General features: G+C 39.0%; 1 protein-coding gene across 1 annotated transcript; it reads right to left on the minus strand.

Annotated features, from left to right (window-relative positions):
* Positions 1-527: 527 nt before the first annotated feature.
* Positions 528-9877, minus strand: LOC122763212 (dynactin subunit 1-like). Its single transcript, XM_044018250.1, is given in 13 exon segments — positions 528-723; positions 1126-1286; positions 1495-1647; positions 2503-2658; positions 4129-4293; positions 4880-4984; positions 5069-5228; positions 5482-5560; positions 5628-5832; positions 6278-6475; positions 7139-7315; positions 7672-7692; positions 9411-9877. Coding segments are annotated over 13 exon segments (1806 nt in total). The 5' UTR covers positions 9441-9877.
* Positions 9878-11871: the final 1994 nt, after the last annotated feature.

Genomic DNA, 11871 nt, shown 5'->3' on the forward strand with positions numbered 1-11871 from the left:
ACCTTCCTGAGAGATTTTTAACAACATGACTTTTTTGAGTGATTTTAGAGAACATACTAAACTATGACTTTTTTTGTCCCATTTTGGACATAGTTTTTCAGGATTGTAGTACTGGTCGTACGGAATTTTTTAACCGTCTGGGAGAAGCGTACTGATGTCGGTGGTAATGTGTTGTGTCACTTTTTCCACTGGTGTTATGCTTATTCTGTTCTCTCTGAAAGCTGGCGATCGCGAGTGGCAAGCCAAATGCAAACCTTTTTTTGGCACATGCTTGTGTCAGGTGGTTGTGTGAAATTCATCACCATCCATTTTGTATTTATTTCTGCTATGTTGTGAGCAGCACTCACTCAGTGCTGCTGCTTGCAAACTCAACTTCAGATGAACTTCATACTTCATATGTAGAGAGAGAAGGCAGCGATGATTTTAATAATTACCAATGATGTTTTCTGGCCAAAACACTGATTGACTGGATGAAAATTGTGATTACATTAAGGTTAGAGATAAAGCTAAAGCTTTCTTTACGTTGTTCAAATGGATGTAAGGTGTGTGTGTACCTGATAGTATTTAATGGCTTTGGTGAGCGGCTCCACATTGATCGTCTCATCCAGCTGATCTCTGTGCAGCAGATCGATGAAGAAATCCAGTGATCGTTCATGGACGCTCATCTCCGGGTACAGAGAGCCGATCTTCTTATAGATGTCCACACTGCACTGAGCCAGAGCCCTGACACACACACACACACACACACACACAGATGGTGAGTGTATAATATATATACACAGAAAACTCTCCATGACAGACGATAAGCTAAAAATTCAACATATGAAGTAAAGCATGTAAAAAACAGGAATGTACTAACTTTTAACTTCTAACTTTTTAGTCACATATCAATTACTATTATGAATTAGACCACACATTTATTCAGCAAGTCTAATTTTACATAAACAAAACCATTGCATGACTGTTTGATAATGGATTAATGTGAAACTAACCCAATAAAATGCAATCATTTTGGTTAGAACATTGGAGAACTTTCTCATTTCAAGGTTTAGGAAACAGATGTTTTCTGACATTTTAAAGGAGCAAACAAACATGAATGACAGATGAGTTGATGGTGGAACCTACTGCTCGTATTTGTGCAGCGTGGCCTGCAACAGACTCAGAGAGTAAACCAAACCAGCAGCAAAGCTCAGCTGTTCACCAACAGCTCCTTTCAGTCCAGTTCGTTCCACACAGTTCTCGTTCAGGTCAAACTTCTCCTGCGCCTGTTTGCTGATCAGCTCTGCCTGAACACACAAACATTACACTTTATACAAACAGAAACACGTTTGCGTAAAAAACCAAGCTTTAAATCAAATAATCGACGGAAGTCTAAATTAATTGTAATGCATTAAAAATATTGGATAAATCACTGGGACTGTGTCATGTCATGAAAAAGACCTTTTATAAATGATTTTAGGTTTGAAGACAAAGTCTCTGTCGTCCGGAGTTTACCTTGCAGATGAGTCTGGGGATGAGCAGCAGCACCAGGATGCAGTCGTGATCTCCTCCATGGCGAAGGAAGGACTCGGGCATAAAGGAGGTCAGGAGAGAAACGTGTCTGTTGGCCTGATTCACCTCCATCTTCCTCAGCTCCATCTCAATGGCCTGGACGGAGAAAAGAGGAACATTTTCAAGTCCACTTTGTAACATACATTTCTGTCAATGCGCTCCTAAAGAAGTTTGTATTTGTTAAAAATAAAAAGAGTGTACCTTTATACTTAATGTACTTAAGGCATCATGAGCCACACTCTTGACGTTTACTACACAAATAAAAAAGAACAGGGACAGCCAAACAATCCTGATGAATAAACATGTGTCTCTAACCCACACACTGGACATGGAGTGTCTGTACTACAGTATTTATCTCTGTACTGCAGTATTTATCTCTGTACTGCAGTACTATCTCTGTACTGCAGCACTATCTCTGTTCTGCATTATTATCTCTGTACTACAGTACTATCGCTGTTCTGCAGTATTATCTCTGTACTGTAGCACTATCTCTGTTCTGCATTATTATCTCTGTACTACAGTATTTATCTCTGTACTGCAGTATTATCTCTATACTACAGTATTTATCTCCTCTGTACTAGAGTATTTATCTCTGTACTACAGTATTTATCTCTGTACTGCAGTATTTCTCTCTGTAATGCAGTATTATCGCTGTACTACAATATTTATCTCTGTACTTCAGTATTTATCTCTGTACTATAGTATTTATCTCTTCTGTACTACAGTATATATCTCTGTACTGCAGTATTATCTCTGTAATGCAGTATTTATCTCTGTACTACATTATTTCTCTCTGTACTTCAGTATTTATCTCTGTACTACATTATTTCTCTGTACTTCAGTATTTATCTCTGTACTACAGTATTTATCTCTGTACTACAGTATTTCTCTCTCTCTGTACTTCAGTATTTCTCTCTGTACTACAATACTCTCTGGGTCCGGGTCACTGACCTTGGCGTAGGCCTTGGTCTCTGCAAACTTTATTTTGAAATCAAACATCTCAGCGGGCGGCTGCTGCTGCTGGAGCTCGGCTGAAGCTTCTTGCTGACTCGTCAGTTCTCTGTTCACCTCCTGCACAGAAAACAGTGATCAGTATTTCTCTCTGTACTACAGTATTTATCTCTGTACTATAGTATTTATCTCCTCTGTACTACAGTATATATCTCTGTACTGCAGTATTATCTCTGTAATGCAGTATTTATCTCTGTACTTATTTCTCTTCTTATTTATCTCTGTACTTCAGTATTTATCTCTGTACTACAGTATTTATCTCTGTACTACATTATTTCTCTCTGTACTTCAGTATTTATCTCTGTACTACAGTATTTACTTCAGTATTTATCTGTACTACAGTATATTTCTCCTCTCTCTGTACTTCAGTATTTCTCTCTGTACTACAATACTCTCTGGGTCGGGTCACTGACAGTGAGCCTTGGTCTCTGCAAACTTTATTTTGAAATCAAACATCTCAGCGGGCGGCTGCTGCTGCTGGAGCTCGGCTGAAGCTTCTTGCTGACTCGTCAGTTCTCTGTTCACCTCCTGCACAGAAAACAGTGAGTAAATATGAGGATGAATGTTGTTCAGTTGATAAATGAGTGAGTAAATATGAGGATGACTGTTGTTCAGTTGATAAATGAGTGAGTAAATATGAGGATGACTGTTGTTCAGTTGATAAATGAGTGAGTAAATATGAGGATGACTGTTCAGTTGAGGAGTAAATATGAGGACTGTTGTTCAGTTGATAAATGGTGAGTAAATATGAGGATGAATGTTGTTTAGTTGATAAATGAGTGAGTACATATGAGGAAGACTGTTGTTCAGTTGATAAATAAGTGAGTACATATGAGGATGACTGTTGTTTAGTTGATAAATAAGTGAGTACATATGAGGATGACTGTTGTTCAGTTGATAAATGAGTGGTAAATATGAGGATGACTGTTGTTCAGTTGATAAATGGTGAGTAAATATGAGGATGAAGATGTTGTTTAGTTGATAAATAGTGAGTACATATGGGATGACTGTTGTTCAGTTGATAAATGAGTGAGTACATATGAGGATGACTGTTGTTCAGGATTGAGTAAATAAGTGAGTAAATATGAGGATGACTGTTGTTTGGTTGATAAATAAGTGAAGTACATATGAGGGATGACTGTTGTTGTTCAGTTGATAAATAAGTGAGTACATATGAGGATGACTGTTGTTCAGTTGATAAATAAGTGAGTACATATGAGGAAGACTGTTGTTCAGTTGATAAATAAGTGAGTACATATGGGATGACTGTTGTTCAGTTGATAAATAGGGTGAGTACATATGAGGATGACTGTTGTTCAGTTGATAAAAAGTGAGTACATATAGGGAGACTGTTGTTCAGTTGATAAATAACATATGACATGAGGAACTGTTGTTCAGTTGAGCATATGTGACAATGACTGTTGTTCAGTTGATAAATAAGTGAGTACATATGAGGATGACTGTTGTTTAGTTGATAAATAAGTGAGTACATATGAGGATGACTGTTGTTTAGTTGATAAATGAGTGAGTATAGGGATGACTGTTGTTTAGTTGATAAATGAAGACATATGAGGATGACTGTTGTTTAGTTGATAAATGAGCCTGAGCGGCTTCCACTCGTCTCTCAGACTCTCGGACTTTGGCTGCACTCAGATCCAACATCTCCCTCAGCTCCAGCTCCGTCTCTCTGGCGTTTTCCTGCAGCTCGTCGTTCATCTCGTTGATGGCCTCCTGCAGGAGGAGCGCACATGACATGACATTGACATTAACAGACGGATGGACGGTCCATAATAAGACAGATGATGAGTGTGAAGGGTTTTGCATCACGGTAAATGATGTACGTTTAAGAGTATATCTAGCATTGATATTACCTCAATATTTTTTAAACTTAATCCTATTTTTCTTTTCTTATTTGACCACTTTAAGATAGATAATACTCTCTGCCTCTTGTTATGTTGTAGTTGTTTTAAAAGAATACTATACTATGACTTTACTACTACTGGGCAGTCCGTGGCCAAGTGGAAAGGGAACTTGACTTGGACCCAGAGGGTTGCCAGTTCAAATACCCACCCAGCCAAAAAGGGCTGGGGTACCCCTGAGCAAGCTGAGCAAGAGCAGCTCCTAATTCTAGGATGGGTCAAAATGCAGAGGAATACTTTCCCTCAGGGGATTAATAAAAATCTGCTGTTTAGTATAGATAAAATCATATTGCTTTGTGACAGGAAACCAGTAGATCAGCTGTTCAGTGTTTAAAATGATGCTTATTTTGGTGTTTTTCTGTATTTCTTCACAGACAGACAGGACTCCGCTCACTCACCAGATCCGTCACCATCTCTCTCATCTCCCTGACTTTTTCCTCCAGGTCCAGGTTTCTCTCTGTCAGAGTCTCCACCATCTCCTCTGCCCCCAAGGCTGCGTCCACCTGAAACACGGTGGGTTAGTGGTGGTGAATTCTGTCGACCTGCAGGTTAATTTATGTCCCTGAAAAGCTGCAGCAAACACTGACCTGTTCTTTCAGCTCGTCAATGGTCCTTTCTGCCGCTGACATCTCCTCCTGCAGCTTCTCCTTCTGGCTCCTCAGAGAGTCCAGCTCCACGTTCTTCTTCTCCATCTGCTTCTGCAACTTCACATGTTCCTGCTTCTCTGACGTAGACAAATCTCTCATCCTGAAGTGAACAAACAACGCCTCATTAACCCTTGTGACTTAAGTACCCACAGAAAAACAATACAAGGATCCTTACGAATATCACTGGATTTAACTTCCCACGAAGTGTGTAAAAACTAAAGCAGTATATCTTTACCTCAGATTATTCTAATCAGACAAAACAAACATTTACTCCTGAAACATTGTAATCTGAACACAGAAACAAAAGGCCTCGTTCACTCGTGAATAAATCTTGAGTAATGTGAAAATGTTACCTGACCAGAGCTTCTTTCAGTCTGCTGTTCTGCTCCTCCAGCTGTTTGACATGATAACTGGACGCAGCTCCATCTGAACCTGAGGACAAACATCTTCATTATCTGTGTCCACTTTCTAAGTGTTCATAAGAAAAGTGAGGGTTTACCTTTCTCCTCGATCTCATGCTTGAGGATCTCCAGGTCCATGGTGAGCTCGTCCACCTTCTCCTTCATGGAGTCCACCTCCAGCTGCAGGGACTCCGCTCTCTCCTCGGCCATCTCCTTGTCCAGCGTGGCCATCTCGATGGCGTCCGCAGTGTCCGACATCTCCTCCATGTAGTGCTCCTTCGCCTCCAGAGCTTCTTTAGCATCCTACACACACACACACACACACATACACACACACACACACACAGCAGTTAGCTTTGAATCTAAGATTAAATTTAGATTCAAAGCTAATGAATCTCCTCTGTCATCAGTGTTTATTATCATCATTATTATTATCATCATTATTAGTATTATTATTATTATTGTTAATAATAAAAATAGAGAACAGATTTCAGAGCAGCCAAAGTAAATGTACATGTTATGTTTCCACTTCATTATTTTCATATTATTCTAAACCAAAGCTCTGGATTCTGTGTTTATATTTCTTCTAAATGATACACCACAAAGAAAAAATGAAATGTATTATTGTTATTATTATTAATAATAATAATAATAATAATAACATCATTAACTTAACAAAATACATATGAAGTGATGAATATTTATGGTGCTTTTCTCTGTACCCTTCATCATCCTCTCATCCTCTCACCCTCTTGGCCTCTTTGAGTTGTTTCTGCAGCTCGGCCTGTTGCTCCTGCATCTTGTTCTTCCACTCCTGCAGCTGCTCCAGCTGGATCTTGTGCTTCTCCAGCTCCTTCAGCTTGGCTTTGTCCTCCGCCCGCTTCATCTTCAGCGTCTCCAGCTTCTCGTCCAGGTCCTTCACCTGAGCGCGCAGAGACTCCTCCTCCTGTGTGTGAGGGTCCTCAGCTTTAACACTGTCATGTTTTCATAATTTCACTTTTCATGCAATGACTTCAATGGCTTTTCATAAATGAAGTTCATTCAAACCAAAGCTGGAAATGACTTTACTCAGATTTGACCAAAGTTTGTCAAACACACACACACACACACACACACACAGTTAGGAGATGATATAATAGAATCACGTCATTTAAATGCAGTGTGAGTTTGATCTGACACACAACTTCACACCTTTGACAGTTTGTTCAGATGTTAGTGAGAGAAACAACTCTCCACATCAAACCACATGACTGCACCTGTGTTTCCATGGTGACGTCCTCCTACATGTGAATCACAAAGATCAAGGTCTAATACACATGTTTCTATCCCTGATCATCTTCAAGCATCAGAAAGACAAAATCAACATAGTGTGTGTTTATAAATGTCATTCAATTCTTTTCCATTTCTACACATTTCTACTTTCAATGATGTTTAGAGATTGAATGAAATGTGACGGCTGGTACACAGTAAATATTTGATTTGACAGTTTGGTTGGATGACGTCCACACGTCTGATCTGATGATATGAGTGAATCACAACATCACATTATTTTAAAGGCATTAGTCGCCTGTTTCAAATACAACTTTTCCCTCTGTGACGGCACTCTGACCTTGCTGGGGACCGGGTCTGCAGGTTTCCCAGGAGAGGGCAGGGTGGGGATGACCGGAGCAGCCAGCGGGGTCTGGGCCGGGGTGCTGGGCTCGCTGCTGCTCATCTCACCGGCCGAGGCCGAGGCCGAGCCGGACACCGCGCCCTTCACAGCGGAGCCTGCAGGACGACCGGGCTGCTGCGTGAACATCAAAGTAGAATAAAAGCTCATGAGCAGGATAAAATGGCTGTGGATGATGAAGAAGATGATGATGATGATGATGATGAAGAGCACAGTGACTGTGACCAGAATACTAATAAAAACAATGTTTTTTTGGGTTTCATTTAAAAAGTCACAAATATTAAAACATTATATAAACATTGATGACGTTTACACACACACATGGTTTACAATGACTTTTCATAAACAAACATAAATCAGTATTTATCCTCTAATAACTGGAACTATCAACTCTAACCCTGAATGATTGACAGAATCAATAATAAACCTTGATGTGACCGTATTGTGTCTACGACCCTCGTCACTGAGCTCACCTTAGGCCTTCTGACCGTGGTCTTTGGAGGAAGAGGAGAGGAAGCAGGAAAAGGTCAGAAGGCAGCAAGGGAGGAGAGAAGGGAAGGAAACACACAGACAGGGTTAGTGATTCCAGACAAAGTTGATTTTCAGCTTCCTCGTCATTTCCTCGTCTCCTGAGACACAACTCTCAGTAACGGCATGGACACAGTGACTGGTGCCGCTGTCGTCACCTAAATGACTGCTTTGTGTCTCTGGAGACAACACAACACAATGTTGTGTTGTGTGGTTAGCAGACATTTGCAAAGCCTTCTATTGTATCTGATTTTTTCTTTATCTTCTGTCAAAGTCATAAATGATGGAAATGACACTCATTTTAAAAGCATTTTAAATCTATTACAGTCCATAGATTTCAATGATCAAATTTATCTTTATCAGAAAAACTGCACTTAGATTAGTTTAATAAAACACAGTTAATATAATCCCAATATGTTTTGTAAAATCATTTAAATCAAAACTATTTCAGTGAAGTTCAGTTATTTGAGTTAAAGTTTCTTTTTAAAGGTTTTCAAATCTAATTCTATGAACATTAACATGAAGTGAATGGTATTTTTACAACATACAAAGATACAAACTGCATATTTTTACATTACATTACATTACATGTCATTTAGCAGACGCTTTTATCCAAAGCGACTTACAATAAGTGCATTTAAACATTTGGGTACAAATAAGAGCTAGAAGCATAATGATATTCAGTCTTTTACTTATTTCAACAACAGAACAAATGATTTTCAGTGTACAAATTTAACACAATTGTCTCAGATTGTTCTGTTTTTCAGGTTATTATCAGAAAGCGGTGATGAATTTATAGCCACATACAGTTTATAACATATATATTATCATTATTATTATTATTGTTATTATTATTATAATTTTATTATCATCACTATTATTATTATTATTATTATAATAATTTTAATAATTATTATTATTATTTTCATTATTATCATTGTCATTATTATCATTATCATTATTCTCATTATTATTATCGTTATTACTATTATCATTATTAATATCAATATTATTATCATCATCATTATTATTATAGTCATTATCATTATTATTATTATCATTATCATTATTATTATTATCGTGATTATTATCGTTATTATTATCATTTTTATTATCATCATTATTATTATCATTAATATTAATATTATTATTAGCATTATTATTAGGGTTATTGTCATTGTCATTATTATCGTCATTATTATTATTATTAGCATTATTATTATCATCATTATTAGCATTATTCCCACTAGTTGTGCCATTACTAAAAGTTGTAGTTAAAACATGTGTTTCAGCGCTGCCATTAGTCCATCATTATTGGATTAGAGTTCACAGCTGCATCAAACATGAGCAACTCACATCAGCTCAGGCTGAAATCATCTCATGACGCCACAATGAGGCCAAATAAAAGATGAAAAGGTCACAGAGCAGACCAGGAAATTAAAGTACTGCACATATGAACTCCAGGCATTCTGGGATTCAATTTAAATAGACAAAATATCAGCAGAGGAAGCCAAAGCACGACATGAGGAATAACTGAAACTTCACAGCATGACCTTCACAACAACAGCAGCATTAGCAGCAGCATTAGCAGCAGCAGCAGCTGCTGCCAATAAGTCAAATGGAAAATGACAACAGCAGCAGCAGCAACAGCAACATATCAGGACGATCATGTGGATTTGTGTACCTTCCGGGGAGCAGGAGTCTGTCTCATCATATTTGCAAGAGAAGAACACAAACACAGTCACTGAGAAACACACACACAGACACTGATACACACACAGACACACACACACAGGTGATAAAACAGGAACAAGATCCTCAGAGAAGTCGACTGAAGCTGATCATGCAGCCGAGGCTGTGGCAGAGAAGCTGCAGTAGAGCAAATGGCCGCTGTGATTTTTCCACTAGGCTCGCTCTCGTCCTTTCCTCCTGAAATTCTCCTCCTTCCTCAGCTCACTTCCCGGAGCCTTCAGTCTGTCACTGCTTCCTTTTCCTTTTTTCCCTTTCTACACCTCCGACATGTTCCCGCTGCGAGCCCCAGACCTGCTTCTGTTCAGAGGAGACGCCTCTCCTCCTTTAACCTCCCTCACCCCACCCTCATCTATTTACTGTGGCTTATCAGCACATACACTTCCCTGCTCCTACATGACATCACTGTGTGTCCTCTCCTCCTCCTCTCTCTCTCTCTGTCTGTGGAAGACGAGGGGAAGACAGACAGAGAGAGAGAGTGAGCGAGAGAGAGGGTGGGGCTGTAAACAGAGGTGAGAGGGAGAAAATGAGCAGCAGCAAATGATGCAAGCCTCTCCCGTCTCCTAGCAACACTCACCACAGACGATGGCATTATTATAATGAGGTTATTCTTTATTTCCATAATTCATTCTCAGAAGAAGTCGATCAGTTCCTATGACTTTCTGTGATTTTATCTTTCAACTCCACGACTGCCTTGTTTGTGGTGCATCTATCACAAACAGGGTGGCAGCAGCAGCAAGTCAGGGGACTGCCTGTTTGTTTGCAAAGGTGATCATTTACGAGGTTTCTTGAATGCATTTTGAAGCCGCTCCTCTAAGCTCCACGCTGTATATCCCACAGAAGTGATATCATTTACTAGGGTCGTTGAATGCATCTTGTTAGCTTAACATGCTGTGAACACTGTATTAGTTCAACTAGCTCTCCTGCGCTGGAGTTCAGAGGTCGACAAATGACACCTTCAAATATTCAAATAGCATGTTTGCTCAAAAACATTCATTATACACTAATCTAAATGTTAAAGTTTCATTAGTTTTATTAGATAGTTCTATAAATGTTATTGCACATGATGACCACCAGGTGGCAACCGGTCGTAAAGTCAACTTTAATAATCTGAAGCCTCCAGATTAGAAAATTCACAGATGTCACACTAGTGTCCACTCGTACGTGTCCTACTTTATCATCTTTTTTCCCTCAATGGGAAAATTATTTACAATATTGACATGAAAAAGTGTTTGTCTGTGGCGCACACACATAGATAGTCATATATATGTAAAATGCTAGTTTATATACATAACCATCTATATTAACTAAAATCAATGTGTTAATGAAACTTTGTAAGGCACAGTTTCACTGAAAGAAAATGTTTTTTATAAAAAAGAGAGAAAAAGTGTTTGTGTGTATCAGGAAATCTGTACTGTTCAAATTATTATCCATTCACTCTCTCTCACTCTCTTTCTCCACCACACAGTCTAATGGGTGTGTGTGTGTGTGTGTGTGTGTGAGTGAGAGAGAGAGAGAGAGAGAGAGAGAGAGAGATGATGGGAAGGGTGGAGTTGTATCAGGTTTCTGTTTTGACAGTAGACAGTAGGAGGATCATCGCTGCCTCTGCAGCTGAACAAAAGCAGGTCAAGTTACTGTCGACGCAGCATCAACACAACACCGACGCAGCGTCACGCAAGTTCATTCACATACTGAACAACAGTTATGATAAACATAACATGCACAACTATGTCAGGTTCTTTCAAAGTCTAATTTCTCATCTTTTCCATATATTTTCTGTATAGTTGAACAAATAAAATCCTGTTTATAATGTAGTATAATGTGGTATAATGTAGTATAATGTGGTATAATGTGGTATAAAGTAGTATAATGTGGTATAATGTGGTATAATGTAGTAAAATGTGGTATAATGTAGTAAAATGTGGTATAATGTAGTATAATGTGGGATAATGTGTTATAGAGTCAGTAACAAAGGGCGAGTGTGTGTCATCACTGTGACAGCAACTTGCACAGAACAGACAGACAAAAACAAACAGTTCAGAGAGCATGGCCAGGGGTCAGAGGTCAGGTGGACGTGGCACGACATGGACAACACACAGGGAGCACAGGTGTCCATGTGTTTAATAATTGGCCAAATTGGCTGTCCTCTGAGATTATCCTGTGTTGTGAGGGATTAACAGATGTGATTTTAAAGGCGTCATAGAGCGGAAGCTCCAATTAACACTGCGTTTGTGTGTGTATCTGCGTCATTACCTCATTTATTACACCCTAAGGTTTCAGTACAAACAGTTCAGCCACTGCTGAGAAAATAGGGTTTTATTGTTTTCCTGGGCTCTGCAAAGCGGATCGGAACTTCCGTAATTTGATGTTGTCAAGTATACCTCACCACTCCTCTC

This window comes from Solea senegalensis, unplaced genomic scaffold (genome assembly GCF_019176455.1).
Source record: "Solea senegalensis isolate Sse05_10M unplaced genomic scaffold, IFAPA_SoseM_1 scf7180000016570, whole genome shotgun sequence".
NCBI lineage: Eukaryota > Metazoa > Chordata > Actinopteri > Pleuronectiformes > Soleidae > Solea > Solea senegalensis.